The 26,017-nt window shown below is 45.0% G+C and overlaps 1 protein-coding gene across 1 annotated transcript in view; it reads right to left on the bottom strand.

Moving 5' to 3' along the window:
* LOC102450984 (uncharacterized) overlaps positions 1-22,529 on the bottom strand; it is a 48,927-nt gene extending 26,398 nt beyond the window's left edge. The window contains exons 1-11 of the mRNA XM_006133388.4: positions 22,412-22,529; positions 21,061-21,164; positions 19,408-19,522; positions 16,189-16,363; positions 12,695-12,806; positions 11,564-11,670; positions 6,859-6,985; positions 5,416-5,536; positions 3,966-4,051; positions 2,919-3,043; positions 1,445-1,504 (exon numbers count right to left, since the gene is read on the bottom strand). Coding sequence (XP_006133450.2) covers positions 1,445-1,504; positions 2,919-3,043; positions 3,966-4,051; positions 5,416-5,536; positions 6,859-6,985; positions 11,564-11,670; positions 12,695-12,806; positions 16,189-16,363; positions 19,408-19,522; positions 21,061-21,164; positions 22,412-22,431 — 1,152 coding nt within the window. The 5' untranslated portion in view covers positions 22,432-22,529. The remainder of the gene's footprint in view (positions 1-1,444; positions 1,505-2,918; positions 3,044-3,965; positions 4,052-5,415; positions 5,537-6,858; positions 6,986-11,563; positions 11,671-12,694; positions 12,807-16,188; positions 16,364-19,407; positions 19,523-21,060; positions 21,165-22,411) is intronic.
* Between the last annotated feature and the right edge of the window lie 3,488 nt (positions 22,530-26,017).

Raw genomic sequence — 26,017 nt, 5'->3', positions numbered from 1 at the left:
GAAGAACAATGAGAGCTCTTTTAAAAAATCTGCCTCTAGCCACCTAAATAGACTAGGGATCTTGTATTTTACAGATGGCTTCTTCCTCTGTGCTTTATCACAGCTGTGGTCAGTAAGGCCATTTCTGATGTCAGCTCCCAGATAAAACTCCTGGAGACCAGCAACAGGGTGTTCTCAGCTCTAGAACTCACTCTCAACGGTGATCTGACACAGCCCACATTACCACTTTTGTGTGCAAAATATCACCTCTTAGTCTGTGTTCCCTAGCTCTGAATGCTGGATTACAGCCACTGAGCAAGAGGGGCATGAAGGTGGTAAATGGCCAGTGTTGTGCCTCCTCTTCTGCCATGGAATGCTCTGAGATCAGTATGGACGCATGTCAGATTAGGCTATCATATCCATCCACAGTACCTCACATGCACACATTCCACCAGGGTAGTCAGTTCTCTTTTGCCAAGGTCCCAGTGTCATAGTCAAGGTATAGTCAATATCTAGGCTCCAGAAAAAATAATAAAAAAAACCCCAATGAAAATAATAAGCACATAAAAATAATTTCAAAGTACATTCAAAAGCATCTGGCCATCAGTATTTGACTCTTGTAGCCAAGAAGGCTAATGGCATATTAGGGTGCATTAGGAGGGGCATTGCCAGCAGAACGAGAGAAGTGATTATTCCCCTTTATTCAGCACTGGTCAGGCCACATCTGGAGTACTGCATCCAATTCTGGGGCCCCCAACACAGAAAGGATGTGGACGCATTGGAGAGGGTCCAGTGGAGGGCAACAAAAATGTTAGGGAGCTGGAGCACATGACCTACTTAGGAGAGGCTGAGGGATTTGGGATTGTTTAGTCTGCAGAAGAGAAAAGTGAGGGGGGAGTTGATAGCAGCCTTCAACTATCTGAAGGGAGGTTCCAAAGAGGATGGAGAGAGGCTGTTCTCAGTACTGATGGATGGCAGAGCAAGGAGCAATGGTCTCAAGTTGCAGTGAGGAAGGTCTAGATTGGATATTAGGAAAAACTATTTCACTAGGAGGGTGGTGAAGCACTGGAATGGGTTACCTAGGGGAGGTGGTGGAATCTCCATCCCTAGAGGCTTTTAAGTCTTGGCTTGACAAAGTCCTGGCTGGGATGATTTAGTTGGGTTGGTTCTGCTTTGGGCAGGGGGCTGGACTTGACCTCCTGAGGCCTCTTCAGCCCTCAGATTCTATGACCCACAGTCCACCTATTGATTACCCCTGTAATACACAAATACATAACACTGTACTTTCCCCATATATAAAGGAACAATGGGCACCCACTATGTGCTTTTATATTCGCGTGCACACACACACACACACACACACACACACACACACACACACACACACACACACTTTTTTTTATCTTGGAACTTGCATGATAGTAGTAGAGAACAGTAATGCCTATGAGAGCTTTAGGTACAATACCAGTATGGTGGCATTCCTCGCCTTGGCTATGAAGTCCACGTTGATGCCGCCAATCACCACCTTAATGGGAGGGGAGGGGGGAGAGAAGTGGAAGAAAAAAATTGATCAGAAGAAATGCTGAGTTTTGTTTGCTTTTCTCAATTTCTCCTGCTGATCTCTCAAAGTAGATAAAAATCATACTGTGAAGGCCTGATCTTATCTGGCTAGGTCAGACCAAACCAGACAGTGTTTCCACAGAGCCCCGTTGGAAAGAAAGGAAAATTTATTCTGAATTCTGCCCTCTGAACGACTCCTTACAGCCAGCCACAGAAGAAGAATAAATTGCTTGACGCAAGCAGGGTATTAGGTGCTCGCACATACACCCAACACCAAAAGTACAAAGTTTTGCCGGCATAGCAATGTTGTTTATAAGTGTGGAAAAAATAATTTAAAAACACACACTGTGTTAATACAGCTAAGATGACAGAAGAGTGCTTCGCTCAACCTAGCTAATGGTGTTCAGGGAAAGGATGTAGACATGCCAGCTGAAGAACTCTTTCTGCCACTTTACGCAGTGCCTGCTACACTAAGGGGCTGTGTCTAGACTGGCAAGTTTTTCCGCAAAAGCAGCTGCTTTTGTGGAAAAACTTGCCAGCTGTCTACACTGGCCGCTTGAATTTCCGCAAAAGCACTGACTTCCTCCTGTCTGAAATCAGTGCTTCTTGCGGAAATACTATGCTGCTCCCGTTTGGGCAAAAGTCCTTTTGCGCAAAGCTTTTGTGCAAAAGGGCCGGTGTAGACAGCTCAAATTTGTTTTGCGCAAAAAAGCCCCGATCGCAAAAATGGTGATCAGGGCTTTTTTGCGCAAAAGCGCGTCTAGATTGGCAAGGACTCTTTTCCGCAAAAAGTGCTTTTGCAGAAAAGCATCCGTGCCAATCTAGACGCTCTTTTCCGCAAATGCTTTTAACGGAAAGCTTTTCCGTTAAAAGCATTTGCAGAAAATCATGACAGTATAGACGTAGCCGAGCACTATACCAGCATAGCTCTATTGGCAAAAGCTTTGTAGTGCAGACATGACCTTACTTTGCACTGATAGCAACTAGCTTGGCATGCATGCTGGGAAAGGTATTTATGAGGCGATAAGAGGGGAAAACTGAAAACCAGCTAGGACCCTAAAGGAATTTGTAGGAAACCCCCCAAACTGATGTCTCAGGAATCCACTTTGATGAATGAGGCCAATGTGAGCACTAATCACTGAGGACTCCAGCTCAGAGAAGCTTTTAGAAAGGGAGAAAATGAAAATAAAGAATGAAGGGGATTTAAAAACATCCCCAAGGGAAATGCAAGAGTGAAGAGAGACTCTTCAATTGTTTGTAACAGAATGGATGGCCCTTGCCCCACAGGGGAGAGTTACTGTGTTGTGAACACTAGCTGTGAACTTCTCTGTCATGCTATTGGTAGACAGGCACTACCCACAGAAGAGCAGAGGACTCACAGGCCTACGTGCAGTTACTTTCTCATGCTGAGGTAGGCTGCCCTTCCCCGGGGCAGTTTGGATCTTGCTCAGGGCCACAGCTATGCGGCTGCCCACCTTGGCATTGTTCTGGATCAGAGCGATGTCTGAATGGATATTCATTTTTAAAGAAATGAACGGCAAGAGCCTGGCCTGGGAAAAGCCTGTGTAGGAACTTCCCTAAGGGGAGAGAACAGGAAGTGGAAGCGGGGACAATGGCACAGAGGCACCTCATGGTCCTGATTGACCCCACTCCAATGACTGTACCTATGACAGATTCCCCTAGCACGTGGACACCTCACAATCTGTAAAGGCATTTTATCTTCACCACACGCCTTGGAGGCTGGAAAACGCTTTCAGATGGGGAGCCTAGCAGTTGGGTGCCTAAATATCTTTGAGGATCTGGCCATACAGGACTTGTCTAAGATCACACAGGATGATTGCAGCAGACTAGGGAATGAAATCCATGTCTCCCCAGGGCACTCCCTAACTGCGGGGGCAGCCCTGTGCTCCCCTCTGCCAAATAGCTTCACATACTGATTTACTGGCATTTCATAGCCACTTAATTCTCCCGTTGCATCAATGTACCTGACTGCACAAAGCAATGAGGAATCGGGTCCATAAGCAGGGATGGTTGACCAGACTCCAGTACATTCAAGCACAGATGCTACTCCAGTGCAGTGGCATATAACAATGATGCCCAGAGTCCTCTTTCTAAGACAGAGGGAGCCTGGCAGGTAGGGTGGATGGTTTACTGCCTGACTTGAAAATTGCAGGAGAGCCTTGGCTTTTGAACACCTCCTTTCTTTGCCAGACACCAGTTTTTGCAGCAGAAATGGAGGGAGACCGTGTAATTAACAAGCTTAACAATGGCTTCTGTGCAAAAAAATATTTTTAAAAAATGCTAAATATTTGGCCTTTCAAGTTTCAAGATTAACTAGTAATAGAGTGAGAATATTTTGAGGTCAAGCTGTTGGATGAGATTTGGAAGGGATTGTGAAATATTTATTTTCTTTAGTAAAAGGATACTGGAGTCCAGTGATTTTCCACTAGTCAGTTCATTCACCTTCTGTAGCAAAAAGGGAGTCAGCTCTTTCCCTGTGATCCCTTTTGACCTGCAAACAAACAGAAAATACCTTTTTGATAAGAACAAGCAAACTAGCAGGGCGTAAGAGTGGACACATTGGATACGAACAGATAATCTAGCTGTATAACTGCATGCAGTCTAAGAGCCACTAAACAAGCTCCAGGATGCATAGAACTATAGTGAACATCACATCACTTGGGGGAATCACCCAAACCTGAGATTAAGGACATAGTTTGCATCATTCCCTTGTTGCATGTAGAAGAGAAACAGAGGGGCTACGTCTACACTGGCATGATTTTCCGTAAATGCTTATAACGGAAAACTTTTCCGTTATAAGCATTTTCGGAAAAAGCGTGTCTACATTGACAGGATACTTTTCCGGAAAAGCACTTTTTGCGGAAAAGCATCCGTGGCCAATCTAGACGCGCTTTTCCGCAAAAAAGCCCCGATCATCATTTTCGCGATCGGGGCTTTTTTGCAGAAAAGACTACTGTGCTATCTACATTGGCCCTTTTCCAGAACAGTTTTCCGGAAAAGGACTTTTGCCCAAATGGGAACAGCATAGTTTTTCTGGAAAAGCACTGATGATTTTACATTAGATCGTCAGTGCTTTTCCAGAAATTCAAGGGGCCAGTGTAGACAGCTGGCAAGTTATTCCGGAAAAGCGGCTGATTTTCCAGAATAAGTGGCCAGTGTAGACACAGCCAGGCAGTCTGAGTAGTCTGAGATCTGCAACATAATCTAAGTATAGATTTTAAATGCCTACTTATTTTCCAAAGCAACGTAGCTAGAAAAAACATTTCCTACTTTTACTTAGCTGCTTAAAGTTGTGTTCTGGGTTTCCCTGATTCTCAAAGAACAGTATTTTTTTTTGCACTGTCTTAGCTTGCCATAGGGGATATTACTGATAACTGAGTGAAAGTCACCTCTGTGCAGAAGAGGGTTCGAGTAGGACATAGATCTTGTTCTGGCTATCTACTCAAGGGGGAATTTCACAGGTAAGGAATAGTTGCAAGGGTAAGTGAAAGAGGGAAATAATTTTCAAATCATTTGCATTTTGAAATACAAATGTATTTACTATGTCTGCCCATCAATTCTGATTTGATTCTTCTATTTCATTATTTTTTTTGTTAAGTCAATGGTGTTCTCTCTTTTGTTGTTGTTGTTGTTGTTAAGTCAATGCATCTAACGAAGTGAGTCTTTGCCCACGAAAACTTATGGTCCAATACATCTGTTAGTCTATACGGTGCTACAGGACTCCTTGTCGGTCTCTTTTAAAATGGCCATCCCTGGTGTGTGCTGTGGGTTGACTGCTTATGGATAAGCCCTGCAACCTCTGGCATGGTCATAACCATGGAGTGAATTAAGAACAAAGTTTGAAGTGTTTCTCACCGGGCTTTGCTCAGGGCTTGTTGGATGGCATCTTCAATGACCTCTCCTGAAGCAGCTTCCTCCTTGGGGCAGGGCACCGCAATCAGCACGCCACTGCCCAGGCCCAGTGCCAAGGTGCTAGCTGAGAGGGAAGAGAGAGCTCTGAGTTGTGTCTGCATGAGCTGAGTAAGCCAATCCAACCAGGAAGCACCAAAGCACATGAGAGTGTGTGCATGCCCATAATGCCATGGTACCAATCTTCCCTGACGTCAGGGACTGAACCAGTGACCTCCAGAGCTGAAAGCACAGATCTCTGCAGATTGTGCTAAAGAAGACTCAGGCCGCATTATGACTAGGGGCTGGGCTCCCCACACACATCCTTTGTGGTTTGGACACAGCTGGGGACATATATGTTACATGAGCCTGTAGATTGTAGGTGTAGACTCTGATGCGAGGAGGGGAGATCCTGGTTGGTGTACGTGTGAAGGAAGCTGTGAAGTTGCAGACAACTTTCTAATGGGGGGGTCCCTTGTTGTGCAGACCTGCTTTGAGCAGGGTCAGCTGTGCGGGTGGGGGTAACCCCTGTGTGTCTGTGCCCTGTATACACTCGTGCTCCCACGGCTGCTGCCGATGGCACTGCTGTAGCAGTGGGTGATTTCCTGAAAATGGCGAGTATAGGATGTGTCTACAGTGCAGGGTTCAATTCGAAATAAGATATGCAAATTAAGCTGCGTCGATTGCGGATCTTATTTTGAAATAGCTTATTTTGAAGTAGGGAACATCCGCACAGCACTTATTTCGAAATAGAGCACTCTTCCTCCAACTTCCCTTATTCCTTGTACAATGAGGTTACAGGAGTGAGAGTAAGTCCTCCAGCTTGACAGTATTTTGACACTATTTTGAAATAACTGCCTGCTGTGTAGAAGCGGACTAAGTTATTTGAGAATAGCGCTAGTTATTTCAAAATTGTGTTGCAGCGTAGATGTACCCATAGTCATATTGCCTAAGCAGTTTCAGGTGGCTTTGTTACAAAGGAGCTCACCTGAAATCCCTCCAGATTCTCAGAGCAGGCAAATTGCACGTATGTGGGAGTGACCAGGTGTGCAAATAATTCTGTGTAACTCTGAGCATAAATGCTGGAACTGGGGGCTGACCCTGGCTTGAAGTGGTTTCCATTATATACAGAGCTTGCAGTTTGTTTCACTGGCTTTCAGCACTCCCACTGTACAAATTGTTCCAGCACCTCTCGCTCTGGGCATATGTAACTCCTGCTTAGTTGGTTCCATCTAAAGGCAGACCCTTTTCTCTTCCCCTGATGAAAAGCAGGGGGACAAGAGAGATGTTCTGGACAGCCAGCTCTCCACATGAAATTCATATAATTAAACAGAACAATCTGTACAAGCCTCTGCCTCCTGAACCAAATCTGAACTTCACAGCTTGGGCCTTTCTCCACTACAAACTCACCAATAAGTTTGGCAGCCTCCTCCTCATTTTGCACCTGACACGGTGCTTGGAAGCCACTCTGTCGGGAGAAGAAGGCAGGGAATTCCCTTGATTCTCCAAAGGCAGCCACGCAGACACCCTGAGTCTCCTACAGCAGTGAAAATGAGATGAACAAATAATAAGAAGAAGGGATGAAGAGCCACCAAAAATGGCTACTTTCCCACCTACCTGCTAAGAGTTGCTACACAGCAGAATAGAATTTAGCTAGTTTTACTCATCCTCTTTTCTTCTCTAGGTATTGCACAATTATTTCCAAAGCAAGGAGTTAGACACAGTATCAGTGGAGTCGAATGTGATAGACCTAGCACCTAGCTTGGGGAGGCTCTGTGGGTTGACTGGTCCTGGTGATTGCGACTGTGACAGATTTATAGTTGCTTGTAACAATTCATGAATATTATATATTGTCCTGATTACTGGAACATTTACTGTATGCCTGTGTTGGTTTAGTTGAATGGCAGGCAGTTGGAAAAGGAAGGAGCCAATCAACTTCAGATACAACTCCTCTGGGCCAACACTGCAGGGAATTAAAAGACAATGTGTGAGCTATTAACTGGGAAGCTCCTGCTTCCTTGTCTCCAGCCAAATGACACAGCTTTCTGCTAGTACTGGGACCCTACAGATCAGAAGGGCTATAAATAAACTCTACATTGAAAGGGGAGGACAGACACAGACACCTGCTTGAGGTATCCAGGGCTGGCTTTACCTAAAATGGCACCCTGGGCAACTAGGGTTGCCAGATGTTTTCAACAAAAATACCGGATACACTTGACAGTACATCACAATCTACATTACATCTTCTTTAGAAAATACCGGACATTTCTATTTTCTCAACTTGTTTCTCGAACAGAAAGCTCAAATACTGGACTGTCTGGTTCAAAACCAGACACCTGGAAACCCTATGGGCAACACTGGGGGTGGAGCAGGATGCTGGAGTGGGGAAGCTGGGTGGAGGGTGGAGTTTGGCTGGGGGAGGAGTGGAGACACAGTTGGAGTTGGGAATGGGGGTGGACTGTAGCTAGGGAGGATCTAGGGATGAGAGAAGAGTTGTGCTGGAATTAGACCTGGGCTGAGAGGCAGAAGTGCCAAGGGCCTGGGGATAGGAGCAGAGCAGGACTGGAGGTGGACTGTGGCTGTGAGGGGAACGCAATTGGGAGGTGGAACTGAGTAGGAGGAGGCTATTATTGTGACACTTTGACTGTCTTCCCTCTCCTCCTCCCTGAGCATGGCACCCGATGCAGTCTCACACATCACGGCTGTGTCTACACTGGGCCACTTATTCTGGAAAATCAGCCGCTTTTCCGGAATAAGCTGCGAGCTGTCTACACTGGCCCTTGAATTTCCGGAAAAGCAACGACGCTGTACTGTACAAAATCAGCCGCTATTCTGGAAAAACTATTCTGCTCCCTCTCGGGCATAAATCCTTATTCTGGAACACTGTTCCGGAAAAGGGCCAGTGTAGACAGCCCAGTAGTCTTTTCCGGAAAAGCGCGTCTACATTGGCCCCAGATGCTTTTCCGGAAAAAGGTCTAGGTCTAGGTCTAGGTCTAGGTCTAGGTCTAGGTCTAGGTCTAGGTCTAGGTCTTTTGTCTTTTGTCTTTTGACCTGGTGGTGGGGTGCTGTCTAAGGGCCAAAACAACACCTATTGCACCTTCTTCTTTTCTCCACTGTGGAATATCAGAACTAATTTGGATTCCATTAGGAGTTTAGTTGTGAGCTGCAGAGTTGACTTCACTGTTGGCCAGTGGAGCAGTAGAACTGAGGTTCCTCTATTATGAGCTGAGCTTGCTGAAGAGCTGAAATCACTGGCTGTGTCTACACGGCATGAATTTCTGGAACTGCTTAAAATGGAATACTATTCCGTTTTCAGTTTTTCCGGAAAAGGAGCGTCTACATTGGCAGGCTGCTTTTCTGGAAAAGCCCTTTTTCCGGAAAAGCGTCTGTGGCCAATGTAGATGCGTTTTTCCGGAAAAGAGCCCCGATCGCCATTTTCGCGATCGGGGCTTTTTTCCGGAAAAGACTACTGGGCTGCCTACACTGGCCCTTTTCCAGAACAGTGTTCCGGAATAAGGACTTATGCCCGAGCGGGAGCAGAATAGTTTTTCCGGACTAGCAGCTGATTTTGTACAGTAGAGCGTCGTTGCTTTTCCGGAAATTCAAGGGCCAGTGTAGACAGCTCGCAGCTTATTCTGGAAAAGCGGCTGATTTTCCGGAATAAGTGGCCCAGTGTAGACACAGCCACTGTGTGCTGTGGGGAGCCTGGTGTTATACTGCGGAAGAGCTGAAATCATTGTTGCTGAGGAGAGCCCGGTGCTATGCCGTGGAAGAGCTGAAATCACTATTGCTGTGGGGAGCCTGGCACTATGCTGCTGAGCTACTAGTAGAGTAGCTTGCAGGGACAACTAGCAAGCGCAGGCAGACAGCAGAGCGGTTTGGCTGGGACGACCAGCAAGTGCAAGCGGACAGTGGAGCGGTTTGCGGGGACAACCGGCGGGTGCAGGCAGACAGCAGAGCAGCTGGCGGGGACGACCTGCGGCCGGTAGGAGCAGCAGCAGACAGCCAGTGGAGCAGCTGCAGGAGCAGCCAGGGGTGTGGACCAAGGGAGCCGGACAGTTCGTGGGACAGCCGAGGCGGCTCACGGGACGACAGGTGGAGTGTGGCGGAGTGACTCGCATTGACGGCAGTGGCAGAACCCTACGGAGAGGCGGAGCCATCGGCAGACCACGTAAGGTGTATCAATCCCTGCCCTCCAGGTTGGAATGGTAAAACCCTGCCAGGTGAACTTTTGAACCCTGGGGCGGCACTGACCCAGGGCAGAGACTTTTGGGGTGTTGGACTTTTGGGACTTTGGGTGATTCGTGGCTGGGGGAAGGGTCTTTGCTCATGTTTGGTCTGTGAATCCGAGTTGTGGTGTTTTCCCAAGTTAATGCTGATGTCGGTTACCTCATGTTATTAAAGGTTTGCTGCTATACTGAGGTTCTGTGCTTGCGAGAGGGGAAGAATTGCCTCTTTGAGGCACCCAGAGGTGTTTGTAAGATTTCCCAGGTCACTGGGTGGGGGCTTGAGCCGGTGTTCTATTACCTTGTTGGGAGGAGACCCCTAGATACTGAACCCGGCCCTTGCTGCTACTAACTCGGCCTGGCAGAAGGGTTTCACATGTATGCAGAATTTTTGTTGTTTTTAAAAATCCTTTTTTTTGTTATGCCTTTTCCCCTACTGTTAAGATAGGCTTGTCTAAGAAGGCTTTCTAGTCACTGAAGGTACGTCTAAACTACATCCCTTTTTCAGTAAAGGGATGTAAATTAGACATATTGAAATTGCAAATGAAGGCGGGATTTGAATTTCCTGTGCTTCATTTGCATAATGGCGGCCGTGGCTTTTTTTCAAAACTGGGCTTTTCGAAAGAAAAGCGGCTGTTTAGATGGGGATCGATCAAAAATAAAACCCTTTCAGGATAAAACCTGTACAGGATCTTTCGAAAAAGGGTTTTATTTTCGATTGATCCCCGTCTAAACGGCTACTTTTCTTTTGAAAAAAGCCGCGGCCGCCATTATGCAACTGAAGCATGGGAAATTCAAATCCCGGCTTCATTCGCAATTTCAATAGGTCTACCTTACATCCCTTTATCGAAAAAGGGATGTAGTTTAGACATACCCTGTAATATCCACTCATTGTGAGCTCCTGAAGGGTAGAACTATATGTACCAAATCCAATCTTCCCTCCTGGGTAAACACAGTTGATGCACAGAGTGCTGTAGCCCAGGGCCCAGTCTAGAACTTGGGGAATCATGGGATTCCACCCCTACAAAGATGAAAGCACAAGAGCTGGAGGGGTGCACCATCGGGACAAAGAAAGGGGTTGGAGCAGGTGCAGCTTACCCTGAACAGAGACAGCAATGCTAAAAGCATCCCATCCTGTCTGGTGAATGGTATGGATTTTTGCCTGGTCCAAGGGATGGGTAGCGTTTTTGAGGTAAGGTTCATGAACTGACAAAGAATATAAATGAATCCCATGTATTATTGGAAAGCAAGATTCCCAGCTGTCCTATGAAATACTAACCATGGTAGATTGTGAGAGACAAAATCTGTATCCTTTTGAGCACCTTCTTGTCTCCCATTCTCCTGTTTTCATTCTGAATGGATTTAGTCTTTGTTAAAACCAGCTTGCCTAGTTATGGAGGATTCCCCAGCAGTGGGTAAAGGAATGCTCCGCTGGCCAGAGAAAAGGGACATGTCTGGAACTCCTTTAATCCCTATGGTACTAACTGCTAGAGCATCTTTGGGCCATTGATGGACAGCACTGCTCTAGTTTATATTAGGGACCAACAAGTGCCCAAATAGCCTCTGGACCAGAGGCTTATAAAGGTGGTTTAAAGCTACCTTTGCATCCTCTCTCCTAGGGTAGCAGTGTGTGATCCTCAGCCATAGTTCAAGATCTGAGGTATAAGAGTTTCAGACAATATACTGAGCACCCGCACTCTAAAAAGCAGGTCTCTTTAAAGTGTCTCAAAACCTCAAGCACCCTGCTTCTTTTGTCACTCCTAAATTTCTTGCTCTTATTTTGCACAAGGCCATACAGCAAGTTACTGGCAAAGTGGGGATCAGAATACAAAGTGCAATATTCTTTTCCTTCATTTTCAGCACCCCACATAGCTGTGTGTGCTACCTACCAGATATTCCAGCGTCCTACCAATATCCAGAATAGATTTAATGCCTGCAGAAACCACAGCAACCGGAGTACGTCCTAGCTCAGTCAAGTCAGCACTCACATCCAATGCTGTTAAAGAACAAGTAGCCTTTGTGTTAGTGACAGAGTTTTATCCCGACCTGCCCTGCTCTCTCCACTTGCTGGGTAGATGGAAGTGAAGAAAAATGTTGGGTCCAATTAAAATTGCAGTGCCAATTTTACATACGTGGAATATGATCTCTAAATTTGGACATTGGCTAGAACACAATGAGTCACCCCTCTTCTCCCACTTGCAAAATGTGCTGTGAGATCTTTCCTGATCTCTAAGGATCATGGTCTTGGTTTTACATCTCATCCAAAAGGCAGCACTTTCAGCAGCATGGAGCCTCAAATATGCTGCAGCATGTGGTACAGAACTGAATAAGAAGGGAGAATGCCACTAAAAAGCCATGCTCCCTACAGCATCCTAAGTTCCCCTCTATAGGTCACCCATCCTAAGTACTGAACAAGGCCCAATTCTGCTCCCTTGCAGGAGAGACTCCCTTGAGCACAGCGAGACAAGCATATTTATCAGCATAGCCTGCTTGTACAAAATGGAAAAAGGTGTCGCCAGCTCCCATTGGACTGAATTACTGGCTAGCAAGCAACATGAAATGATAGAGATACCATTCTGTGGTTGGCAAAGGTCAAGGGAAGCTCACATCTCCCCTGAGACACATAGGTGTTCCAGAGAAAGAGTTTGAGCTTTGTGGAGTGGAAGAATTGGAAAGAAAGGCCACGTGAAATATCAGGCACACTCTTGCTGGAACCATGCTGGCAGTGGACTGTTCCTAGGAAGGTTCTTGTGTGATTTACCTGGCCAGCATAGTCAGGGATATTTTTTCTGATAATTGTGCTAATTAAGCTTTTGCTATAGATACCCAGCATAGTGTGGTTAAAGCCTTAGGGTAGATTTATCCCCATCTTTGTCCTGAGGTAGTGGTGATTGTTCCCAGCCAGACAATACTGCGGGCCTATACAGACTAACCAGAAAAGAGGAAAAAGGTGGACTTACACAAAGGGAACATCAATATTAATTCAACAGAGACAAAATGAAGTGTAATGCTCCTCTTACTCTTCTCTCCTTCGCGATGGACCCCTCCGATCCCTCCTGTCACAAACACGGGGATTCCTGCTTTGTGTGCCACAACCATCGTCCCTGACACAGTGGTACCACCAGACAAACCCTGTCATGGAACATTCAGCCATAATCCACACAGTGTGACATGGGGAACTGTATATTCATGGACAAACTATCAGCAGCTGCAAAATGTTCTGTTGTGCACAGGTAACTGAGTTCTGGTACCATATTCTTTTAAACAAACCCTCAGGGAAAAACAAAAAAACATACTGAGGAAGGTGGCATATCTTAAATTCCCTTATACAGACTGACTCCTAAGGGCACTCAGACAACACAGGGTGGTAGGTGTGTGCGAATGCAGTGTTAGGAAATAGGATGGAAAAGTATTGAGGACATTTTTTGATGCAACTAACACATTGGAGAGTGTCTTCAACTTCTACAATCTTGCACCTTTACGGCTGTTGCTTTTCTTCCTAAAGCCCTCTCTTTTATATAGCCAGACAATTATTCTATGATATTTGCTATATCTTCTGACCTCAGAGTCTATGAACTACACTAACTTGGGCTCCTTAACATATCAGTAAGTAGGTTTAAGTTGATGTGAGGAAGTCTGACTGTAAGGGAGTATGACTTATGACATCTTACTTTTGGTACATGGTACAAAACAAAAGCTGCTGAGCTGCAAACCTGGGTAACTAACACAGCCTAGCTTTTGTCATTTTTGATGGAGTAATGTAGGGTATCAAAAGCATGGTCTAACGGGACTTTTCTGTGGCTTTTCCATAACTTCTAAGAGGGATGTGTGTGCTGCCATGTTCATGACGTATTCATTATTCTGTAGGGGCTACTAACAGATAAGCTAGAGCTCTGGATAGCAGTAGTAATTACCTGGTTAATAAAGCATTAATAATTCGTACCAGAAAAGGAAGGATTCTAACTTGAGATTAGATGCTGTCGGAGTGTCAGATATTGCTGATGAGATACGGAGTAATGGAATGATGTGGCTCCCAAAGGACAGCATTATGGGGCTGCTGTTGCCAGAGGCATCCAACCAAAGGGAGTCAGTGAGGGTATGCCCATTTACCCCAGCAGAGAATTTAATCCATAATTTCTCTATCAGGCATCCTCTAGTTAGCATAGTGTTGCTATTCATGGATACTACGGTATGGTTGTCTCTAGATGCTCGTGCAGGCAGACACATTAATGTTGGGCTCCAGAGATTAGCACTAGACACACAACCATAATAACACCAGGAAAAGAAAGGGGAGTCTCTCATCATGAATGGAAATGAAGTCTCTTGAGTCTTCCCCCACCATCAACCTCAGCCTGGACCATTCTACACGAGAAATCCACTTCCTGGACACCACAGTACAAATCAACAATGGAAAACTAGACACCATTCTCTACAGAAAACCCACTGACTCATACAGTTACCTACATGCTTCCAGCTCCCATCCAAAACACACCACACGATCCATCGTCTATAGCCAAGCCCTTCGATACAACCGCATCTGCTCTAATCCCACTGACAGAGACCAGAAGCTTCAGGATCTCTACCAAGCATTTATAAACCTCAACTACCCACCCGGAGAAATAAAAAAGCAAATTGAAAGAGCCAGACGAATACCTAGAAACCATCTACTTCAAGACAGACCCAAGAAAACCAACAATAGAACACCACTTGTCATCACCTACAACCCCCAACTTAAACCTGTCCAACACATTATCAATAAACTACAGCCTATACTGGAACAGGATACCATACTCCAAGAGGCTCTGGGAGACAGACCCATAGTCTCCTATAGACAACCACCTAACCTCAAGATGATTCTTACCAACAACCACAGGACATACCACACTAATACCAACCCTGGTACCTTCCCTTGCAACAAACCCCGTTGCCAGCTTTGTCCACATATTTATTCTGCTGATACCATTATTGGACCTAACCAAGTGAGTTATAAGATCAAGAACACATATTCCTGCGCATCCAGAAATATAATCTATGCTATCATGTGCCGAAAGTGTCCGTCTGCTATGTACATTGGACAAACATTTCAGACACTTCGCCAAAGGATTAATGCCCACAAAACAGATATCAGACAAGATCACAAAGAAAAAACAGTTTCTTTCCATTTTAACCAGAAAGGACACTCTCTCAATGACTTAACCACCTGCATTCTGCTACAAAGACCTTTTATATCTGCACTTGAAAGGGAATCCTCTGAACTGTCATTCATGTTAAAATTCGACACTCTCCAAAGAGGATTGAACAAACACTTGAACTATCTTACACATTATCAAGATAGCTTTCCCAATTATCACCTCTAATACCATTAACTCACAAACATCCCACTCTCCCCACCTCTAATATCGTCAATTCACACTTACCTTCCTTCCTCCCCCCCCCCTCCTGCATCCCCCTCCCATTCTGAAATGTGATTTGTCCTTTGCATATGCGTTCATTTTTTTTAATTGTATCCTTTGGTATATATGGTTGTGACTATTTATTTTCTTCCACTATTTGATCTGAGGAAGTGGGTCTGGCCCACGAAAGCTCATCATCTAATAAACCATCTTGTTAGTCTTTAAAGTGCTACATTGTCCTGCATTTTGCTTCAGCTACCCCAGACTAACACGGCTACATTTCTATCACTATTCTGATGGAGCATCTGTGCCACAAATCTTTGTCCAGGATATTTGCTAGGAATGCAAGCCAGAAGCCCCGCATTCAAGAGGTTCTGCTGTAAATATTTGTTTAAAAAATCCTAGTAATTGCTGGTCACAAGCTGAATCTAGTCTAGACAAATAGTCATTGCTATCTTATTGCTACTCACTGATCTATGTAAAATGAGCAGACGGCCTCAGTCTAATTCCTAGCAGACAGGCATCCACATCATTAAAAACAAAACAAAAAGCTGATGGTAATAATTAGCACCCTTGCTAACAATCCCAGTAGAGAGGGCAAAGAATGAATTCCCCTTCATTCCTGGAAGTATTCCTATTACATCAAGATTAAAGCACATTGGCAAGTCTATAGACTTCTGCTGCCATGTTTGCTTTGCTGATAAACAGAAGATTTCAGACAACCAGGAGTTTCAAATTGTCAACTCTCCTGAGCAGTTAAAAGCTGTGGACATGTTTAAAGTATAAGGCCTATCACTGTAGTTGCATTGCCCATCATTTGCAACACAATAGAGCTTTATAACTATAGTGTGAATACTCTTAGCCATGCCTCAGTTTTCATGCTATTAGTCAACACAGAATGATTTCCTTTGGGGAAACAGCTACCAAATTGTGGTTTCCCAGCTCTGCTGGTGTTGAACCTAATTAAGAAAGTGTTTTGTGCACATGTCCTCTTAATAATCAAAATTATATATGACATCTCCAAGACACTGAGAAGTACTATTCCCGCCTGGCTTTGGGCTGGGGCAGCATAACATTGCTATAAGAAAACTTGATGGCAATGGAAGATCTATACACAGTACCTGGCTGAGAACGTAGGGAAGGTCTCTCCGAGATACCTTAACTAAATTTTTGCTCTTTGCCAGAAACTGAAGTTCTTCATCATTGAGGCCGATGTGAATCTTGCCATTTAAAATGCCCACAGTTGCAGGTACAGACCCATTTGTCCTTATAATCTCCTCCACCTCTCTGGCTGTGCTGGAATAATACGAAGCAATAAAAAAATTAAAAAAACCATGATCAGGTGGGACATGTTTTCAGATCTCCCTGCTACCATGTTGTGGTTCCTCCTTTATAGCATTCCCTCAACTTTGGCTAAGTCTGGTTCCTCTCCTGTACCTTACAACTAGCAGAAGTCTTTGGACCTCTGCCAGACATGCAGATATTCCCACAGCACCCATTGCCACATAGGCGATGCTCAGTAGCTCTGAAAATTGAGACCTTTGTATGTTTAATTCCCAGTAGAAGTCTACAAGTCGGACCTACTTCCCTGATATCCAGCCAAGCCTATTGTGTGGCCAGCAAGCAAAAAAGCACTGTAGGTCCTGAATCACTTACCAGTGCTGACTTCATCCCAAAGGTAAACCAGGGCAGGTACGGGTAGAAGAGATGGAGAACTCTTCCTAAACTATGTGATAGATTATCTATTTAAAAGTGGGTTTCCACATTGCCAAACAGGGTGTGAATGGGATTCGTTTGCATTAACTTGTTTTACTGTCCCCTGCCAGTTTTTCTCTCCGCCAAACAACCGAAAGTGGATGCCATGTAGAAATGAAGGGTAATGATCTGGCATGTTAAGGAAGCAATTACACATAATTTGGTATGTGCTTATATTAGGTACTTCCATAGTTGCCATGTTTTGAGTGGGATATGGGCATGTAGGCCAAGGGCTGTTAGGTCCCTGAAAAGTGAGGGTATGTAGTATGAATGATCCTCCTGATGGGGGGGGGGGGGTTGTTTTTTATAAAACATTTTGTATCAACTATGCCCGCTGACAGGGGCAGGAAAGGGGGCAACTGCCCTAGGGCCTAGTGATTCACAAGGGCCCAGGGCTCCTGGCTGTTGCCACCACTACTACAGCAGCAATAGTGGCCAGAGCCCTGAGCCCTTTAAATCACTGCCAGAGTGCAAATGGCACACCTCCGGGCAGTTCTGAGGGCTGCCTAGGGCATGTGGGAGTGTGAGGGGGATGCAGCGTACTCTCCTAATTTAGACGTTAGGTGTGGACAGTGACAGATGTGAGATACTGAAGGGCTTCAAGCTGGGGCTTCTTCATTTCTGCAGGCTTTTTATTTACTGATTTGTGAGACTACTTCATTTCTTGTGGAACAGAATGCAGATTTGGCAGGTCCCTCTGCCCCTGAGGCTTCTGTACCAGCCTCAGACAGCCTGAAGCCACCTTCCCACAAAAACAGAACTCTGCATTCTGGTCCCTAAGGAATAGCACCAAAGAAACATAATGGGCTGTATAAAAAAACAAATAAAAAAATCAGCACAGGAACCTTCCAGCACCATGTCTCGGTAACTAAGCAAAAGTATGGAAGATTGCGTCCGTTTTTGGCACTGTCACTCAGAAGAAAACGGATACAGAGTTTACCCACAAGTAAAGGGCTGGTTGCAGAGATGTGTTCCTTGGCACAATGCTGTCTTAATGTAACACTGAGGGGCGGGCCCAAACCTGAGACTTCTGGAGCTTAGTCCATGAACCTCAGTCTATAGCATGAGCTAAAAGCTAGCTGGCTCTCAGCTTAGACTGTAGAGCAGACTCATTATTCTCTTTGTAAGTGGTCTCAGTGCTACTAGGTGGGACAGTACACAATTGTGGGGAAAATCAAATAACTCCAATTGTGTCAAAGGGGGGACTGTGCGGAAATCAAAACTCTCTAAAAGAAAACTGCTGTAAAGGTTAAAAAGTTTTCCAGGCCTCTCTCCCTGTAACAGAGAGAAATCAAATTAACTCTAATCAAGACCCTTACAATGCCTATCTCAACTTCATGGATACTCCTAGTCTGTCACAATTTGTCATGTAAACCCTTATCTTTGTCACAGTTTGCCTTGTAGACTCCTCCACTCAAGTTCTCATGTGGCTTTGTGTACTGTAAAAACTTACTTCTAGCACTCCTGGGGTGAACAGAAGTCTCAGAGTGCTTCTGCTGAGACTTTGATATGTTAAAGAAAAACAATCCACAACTGAGCTGTCTGAACTTACTGTATAAAGATTCCCTGAATCTGTCTGTCAGGGCTGCTGCTTTCACTCTTGGAAGTGACAGCCTGCATGCATGCATCATAAAGTTTTTCCTTCTAGATTTCTCTCCTGCCTCACTGATTTGACCTCCGGCCTCGGACCCTTCTGGGGGCTCTGTACCCCAGGGGAGCGAGATTTCCCCCTCATACACTACACCCAGCAGGTGTGTACATTGCATTAGCATAAGCCAGGCCAGCAGGGGCTCATCTAGACTACGCTAGAGTGTCGAAAGAGGATATGAAAATTCATCAGGAATTTGCATATCTTCTTCCGATCTCACTTTCGAAAGCAGAGCTTTCAAAAGTGAAAGTAGTTTAGACGCGGCTTTTTCGGCGAACCCGCCCCCCCCCCCCTTTGTCGCAAAGCCACTCTTCCTCAAAAAATAAGGTTTACGCCGCTTTTCGAAAGGGGGGGGGAGGACTCACTGAAAAAGCCGCATCTAAACTACTTTCATTTTTGAAAGCTCTGCTTTCGAAAGTGAGATCGGAAGAAGATATGCAAATTCCCGCAGAATTTGCATATCCTCTTTTGACACTCTAGCATGGTCTAGATGAGCCCCAAGAACATCTAGAAGAACATTGTAGTGGTATTTACAATGTTCTTATGGTTACAGATGAGCAGAAATCATCACTGTATTCCAGTAACCTTTTAAATTGTAAAAGATGTAGCCAAAGAAACTTGTGAGGACTTGCAAGGTCTCTGGTCACAAAGGCTTGAGATCTCTATCCAGACATGGCAATGCCATCAATTGCTGTCAGTTTCCAAAGAAAGCCAGGGATTTGAGGCTACCAACGGATATGTAGTCATGTAGTTCTATAGTCATGTACTTCTGCTATCTTGGGGCTACCAAAAGCAGCTGTTTTGTATCAGATGTCATATTCTGCATGCTTATCACATCTTCAGTTCCCACTAATTGTAGTGGCAGGTTTGGGAAACAAGCCCATAGATTATCAGACACAACCTTACAATTTTGCTGCACTAGAGTCAAATCTACAACCTCAGATTCTGGGGATAGGGCATGCCATGTGTAATAATGGTGCTCTCCAAGGCGACGACTGGTTTCCCATCAGCCAGAGCTTCCTCCACAGAAGTTGAAACTCTGAAATGAATTCCTAGGAATAAAATACAGGAAAAGCATTTATATTTCAAGCAAATGATAGACTTTTATGACTGTACATTAAGCAGTGTGGGAATAATTGTATAGGAAGTTGGGAGATCAGACTATGGTGACTACCCAGCCTAATTTTTATGGAACATTCCTATTTTATTTTTGTGGATCTGTCCTATGTCCTGCAAACCCACACAAGGAGCAAAAACTCCTGAAATTATTAAATCATTTGGGTAAAAAACATCCTTTTATGCTTTGCAACATAATTCCACCACATAATCATACTGTTTTTCTCTTCTTGCAGAACACTATGGGAAAGGTGTAACACACCAGTATTTCGCATCTTGAACCCTCTCTCTCTCTTGAATACACCAGACACCCAACAAAATCAAAAACAGCTTAAAAGAAAGTTTTGTTCCATATGTCCAGTGATATCCGGCTGTAAAAAGAGCAAACGTAGAATTGTTTTGCATACACGATTAAGCAGCATGAAAGTTCTCATCGTTTAAGATAAATTGTTTAAAAAATTATTCAGACTTTTCAAGCAAATTAACTAGTTAGTGCCCCCAACCAGAAAATAATTAATCATATTGGATCTAATTTTAGGGAACTTTTTTAAGCGAGAATGCCATGAACTTATTCTATATCAGCTTAGCACATGCAGCACTTTTTTTAGGTAGGAATTCAGACAGTCCATGTTCAGATCTGTGCCCAAGGAGCCATCATATTTAGACAGAAATAATTTTATTAGGAGTAATGTAAAGTTTGAAGAGTGATTGGGATCTTTTTAATCTTAGGGGTATTCTTGATTATTTTTTTGTATTGCATTAGCATATAAAAGTCCCTGTCACTCTTCTGAAATCTGAACTGTCAATCAATTTCACATTGACTATTATGGGCCTTATTATCCTTTCTCTTCCCCCATCCCTTCCCCCCAATTTTACAGCTGGGTACTTCTATGGACTTCAGTTGAGCTCATCAAAATTTACACTGGTGTAAGTGAGAGCAGCACTGGGCTTCGCAAGTTTGCTGTGATCAGAGATTGGGGTATGTATTAAAAGACGGGAGTTGTCACTGCCAAAAATTCCATCGCAGCCAAGACAGTATTAAAGTATCATGCACCAAAGTTCCCTTGCCTCATAGTTTTTCCTATAAATTGCATAAACCAGAAGCTTTCTCTGAACTGAGTTTTAAAAGGTCTCAGAACACTCTGAGTGAGCTGCCTCTACATTGTTCCCAGACACTACCGTGTCGTCTACTCTGGCCCTCTTGCACAAAAGCATTTGTGCAAGAGAGCTTTTGCCTGAACAGGAGCAGCATAGCATTTCCGCAAGAACACTGACAATCTTACATGAGATCGTCAGTGTTCTTGCGGAAATTCAAGCAGCCAGTGTAGACAGCTGGCAAGTTTTTCCGCAAAAGCAGCTGCTTTTGCGGAAAACCTTGCCAGTCTAGACGCAGCCTATCTGTTCAGGATCCTAGCTGCATTCCCATGGAGAAAACAGTATTATCACTGGGAATTTTTCAGAGGACACTACTCACCATGCAGGGATCTTCTCACCTGGATGATCCTAGGAGCCACAGTAGCTATTTGCCTTCCCAAGGTACAGGCCAGATTTCCAATCATTTTGTGTTCAGGGATGGCACTGTCAGGAGAGCAATGTCATGTCAAATGAAAGTACATAGAAGGCAGTGGTCTTATTGTTTCCCAAACTGCTTGTTAATCATGAATGCAGCCTGACCCTTTGTGATCTCCAGTCCGGGAAACTTTGTATGTGTTGTACAGGATGGGCTAACAGATGGATAAATCCTGTGTAAAGATCAGCTGGGGTTTTGCATGTCTTAGACAAAGTGCTAAGCAGTATGGTAAAATGTGCAAAGAAAGAAACTCACAGACAAACAGAAGGCTAGATGGAGAGATAATAAATATGGAGAAATGGACTAGCTTACCCAGAAACAAGAGGTCTGACTAATCCCTAACTTTATGTAATCTTTCTTAATAGTACAAAGGTACAACAGGCTGGAGGCAAGGAATCATTCAATCCTTGCAATAACACCTTCAATCCTTGTTGAGAAGCTGTTACTTTCTCTGAACAACTTCTGTTAATGGCTGTGAAACTATTTTTTCATTCTAAAAAAACTACATACAGAGTCTAGAATCTTAGAAATCCACATGTAAGGGAAGGATACGTCTGTTTGCTACAAAGAGGGGGAATCGTTCTTATAGATCTTTTCTCTCAAGCTGTCACACACAAGTTGCCAAGAGACATAAGACACTCTGGATCTAAATACTGGGCCAAACCCAGATGTCCATACTCCATCTGTCCTTACTAAAACTACCCCTGCCCTTCCGCTAATGTTTGGACTCAAATATGATCTACAGATAGCAACATCCCCATTCTAAATATGTGTTCTTTGTTTGATCTGAATCCCTAGGGGTTCATACAAACTTTCTAGTTCTGTGTTCTATGAACCTGCCACCAATACACCAAATTCAGCTGTCCTGTAACTCCTGTGAAGATAGTTGGGTATCTGGTCAGTTGAATTTTGCGCTCAGTTTCCAGTTTGAAACAGTCCTCCAAACCCAATGTGAAAAATCAGCAGAAATTGCCAAGTTATGTCTGTTTGTGGATCAAAACCAGCTAATTTCCATCCAAAGCCCTAAATTAGCTCAGCCAAGGTTTGCTAAGAGATTTTTGAAAGTTGGCAGACATTTTAGAATACCCCGCCTGACTTTTTGGTTTAATTACAAGAGCTTCACAAAGTTCTAGTTTAAGCTGGCTTTTCCCCAAGAAGCTCTCCCCCGAACCTTCCCAGCCAGAAGCCCTTTGTATAAGCACCATCAGCCTCTGATTTCATTAAATTATGGACTGGTATATTGTCAGTCTCTTACCTCTGGGTTTCTTCTGACATACATGGGCTGCTGCCTTCCTTGACTTGTTGCTCCCACAGCTCTGCAGGGAGGTGGAACAAGTGGGACTTACTGCAGAATTGGCTGGCACTAGTCTGCATTCCAGCCACAGGCTCCATGCTGAGATAGTATGTCTGTCATTAACTGCATAAGCAGCTGGGGCTTTGGAACTGGTCCCTGGCTAGGGAATAGGAGAGGATTTCACAGCTGGCTGGAGATTTCTTTTGCTAATGCGGTGCCAATTATTTTCCCCTTTTTTCACATCATTTTTTGTTTTCGCTATTCATACTCTCTTGTTCTTTGTCCTGGGTTTTAAACATGAATATAGTACTGGTGAAAGTCACTAAAGAGAGAGCCCTGGAGATTAAGTTCTACTTATGTATCCACAGACAGAACAGAAAATAGCAGGACAGGCTTCCCTCACATGAAAGGTGCTAAGCTCACCATTGGAAGAGAATAAATAGCTCAGTCTCAATGCCCATTCAGTCCTCAGGTGCTTCCCAAGGAGGAATGCCACTGGAGTGCCAGTTTTGATTGTGCTTTTTCTCACATGAATACTGCTCCACTGGGACAGACATATAGTGAGCACAAAAACTCATTTAGCTAAACAGCTCTCCAACAACCCAGGAAACTACAGACCGGTCAGTTTAATGTCTGTCCCAGGGAAGATAATGGAGCAGGTAATTAAGGAAATCATATGCAAACACTTGGAAGGTAATAAAGTGATAGGGAATAGCCAGCATGGGTTTGTGAAGAACAAGTCATGCCAAATTAATCTGATAGCTTTCTTTGATAGGATAATGAGCCTTGTGGATAAGGGAGAAGCAGTGGATGTCATATACCTAGACTTTAGTAAGGCATTTGATACGGTCTCGCATGATATTCTTATTGATAAACTAGGCAAATATAACTTAGATAGGGCCACGATAAGGTGGGTGCATAATTGGCTGGATAACCGTAGTCAGAGAGTTGTTGTTAACGGTTCTAAATCCTGCTGGAAAGGGATAACAAGTGGAGTTCCTCAAGAGTCTGTTTTGGGACCCGTACTGTTCAATATCTTCATCAATGATGTAGATATTGGGATAGAGAGTACGCTTATTAAGTTTGCAGATGATACCAAACTGGGTGGGGTTGCAACTTCTTTGGAGGATAGGGACATAATTCAAAATGACCTTAGCAAGTTAGAGAAATGGTCAGAGGTAAACAGGATGAGGTTTAATAAAGAGAAATGCAAAGTGCTCCACTTAGGAAGGAACAATCAGTTCCATACATACAAGATGGGAAGCGACTGTCTAGGAAGGAGCATGGCGGAAAGGGATCTAGGGGTCATAGTGGACCACAAGTTGAATATGAGTCAACAGTGTGATGCTGTTGCAAAAAAAGCAAATATGATTTTAGGTTGTATCAACAGGTGTGTTGTAAGCAAAACTCGTGAAGTCATTCTGCCGCTCTACTCTGCACTAGTTAGGCCTCAGCTGGAGTACTGTGTCCAGTTCTGGGCGCCACATTTCAAGAAAGATGTGGAGAAATTGGAAAGGGTACAGAGAAGAGCGACAAGAATGATTACAGGTTTAGAGAACATGACCTATGAAGCCAGGCTTCATGAACTGGGCTTGTTTAGTTTGGAAAAAAGAAGATTAAGGGGGGACATGATAGTGGTTTTCAAATATCTAAAAGGGTATCACAAGGAGGAAGGAGAAAATTTGTTCCTCTTGGTTTCTGAGGACAGGACAAGGAGTAATGGGCTTAAAGTGCAGCAAGGGAGGTTTAGATTGGACATTAGGAAAAACCCAGGTGATCTCTGTATTAATCAGCAATATTTGTCCTTTCTTCCCTTAATCCATTCTGACAGTAAAGTTGCAGATATTTTTTTCTTCCATCTCCTTTGTCTTGCTAAAGACAAAAAGCATAATTAATAGTACAGGCAGTCCCCGACTTCCGCGGATCCGACTTATGTCGGATCCGCACTTACGAATGGGGCTTTCTCGCCCCGGAGCTCGAGGTAGCGGATTGCTACCTGCGAGCTCCGGGGCGAGAAAGCCCCGTTCGTAAGCTGCTCCGGTGCCCCTGGTCTGCTGGAGACCGTCTCCAGCAGACCAGAGGCACCGGGCGGGTTCCCGCGCTTCTGAGGCTTTGCCAGAGCAAAGCCTCAGAAGCGTGGGGAACCGCCGCTGCTGCCGCTTGAGTCCCGGTGCCTGTGGTCTGCTGGGGACCATCCCCAGCAGACCACAGGCACCGGGACTCAAGCCACAGCCCCGGGGGGGTCCCGCGCCTCTGAGACTTTGCCAGAGCAAAGCCTCAGAGGCGCGGCACCCTGCTGCCGCTGCGGCTCTGCTCCCCGTGTCTCTGGTCTGCCGGTGGGGGGGGGGGTTGCGGCTAGTGTGCCCCCCCCAGCAGACCAGGCTTTTGTTTTGGACCCTGAAGCAGAGCAGCTGGGGCGCTGCGGATTGGTCCTGCAGCGCCCGCTCTGGGCACTACTGGACCAACCCGGCAGCACCCCAGCTGCTCTGCCCCAGGTCCTGATTCAGCCGCTGCTGGTCAGTTTCAGCAGTGGCTGAATCAGGACGCCTGGGGCAGAGCAGCTGGGGTGCTGCTGGGTTGGTCCAGTAGCACCGAGGAGCGTTGCTACTGGAGCAACCCAGCAGCACCCCAACTGCTCTGCCCCAGGCGTCCCCAAGTCAGCCGCTGCTGAAACTGACCAGCGCTGACTACAGGAAGCCCGAGGCAGAGTTGCTCTGCCCCAGGCTTCCTGGAATCAGCGCTGATCAGTTTCAGCAGCAGCTGACTTGGGGAAGCTTGGGGTTCTTAAGTTGAATCTGTATGTAAGTCAGAACTGGCGGTCAGTTTCAGCAGCGGCTGAATCTGGATGCCAGTTCCGACTTACATACAGATTCAACTTAAGAACAAACCTACAGTCCCTATCTTGTACGTAACCCGGGGACTGCCTGTAGTCCAGGTGTCACTGGATGCTTGTTGCATTTTCATCCATTTAATGTTATGTCAGGGTTGTTTAAATCTAGTTGAGAAGAAGCTGAAAGCTTTAAAATTGAGTGGGTATTTAAAATTCTGTCATAAGCAGGCCCCACTCCCATTCATTTCAACTGGGCTGTGTCTAGACTGGCAAGTTTTTCCGCAAAAGCAAGTGCTTTTGCGGAAAAACTTGCCAGCTGTCTACACTGGCTGCTTGAATTTCTGCAAGAACACTGACTTCCTACTGTTTGAAATCAGTGCTTCTTGCGGAAATACTATGCTGCTCCCATTCGGGCAAAAGTCCTTTTGCGCAAAAGGGCCAGTGTAGACAGCTCAGATTTGTTTTGCGCAAAAAAGCCTCGATCGCGAAAATGGCGATCAGGGCTTTTTTGCACAAAAGCGCGTCTAGATTGGCACGGACGCTTTTCCGGAAAAGCGTCCATGCCAATCTAGACGCTCTTTTCCGCAAATGCTTTTAACGAAAACTTTTCCGTTAAAAGCATTTGCGGAAAATCATGCCAGTCTAGACGTAGCCCTGGTGTTGTACCCACTTATACTAGGAATTAGTTTGCCCCATATATCTAAGGCTATGTCTATACTATCAGTTTTTGCCGAAAG

The sequence above is a fragment of the Pelodiscus sinensis genome, chromosome 1 (genome assembly GCF_049634645.1).
Source record: "Pelodiscus sinensis isolate JC-2024 chromosome 1, ASM4963464v1, whole genome shotgun sequence".
Lineage (NCBI taxonomy): Eukaryota > Metazoa > Chordata > Testudines > Trionychidae > Pelodiscus > Pelodiscus sinensis.
Note: the sequence above shows the minus strand (reverse complement) of the source record. Positions and strands in the feature narration are given on the sequence as shown.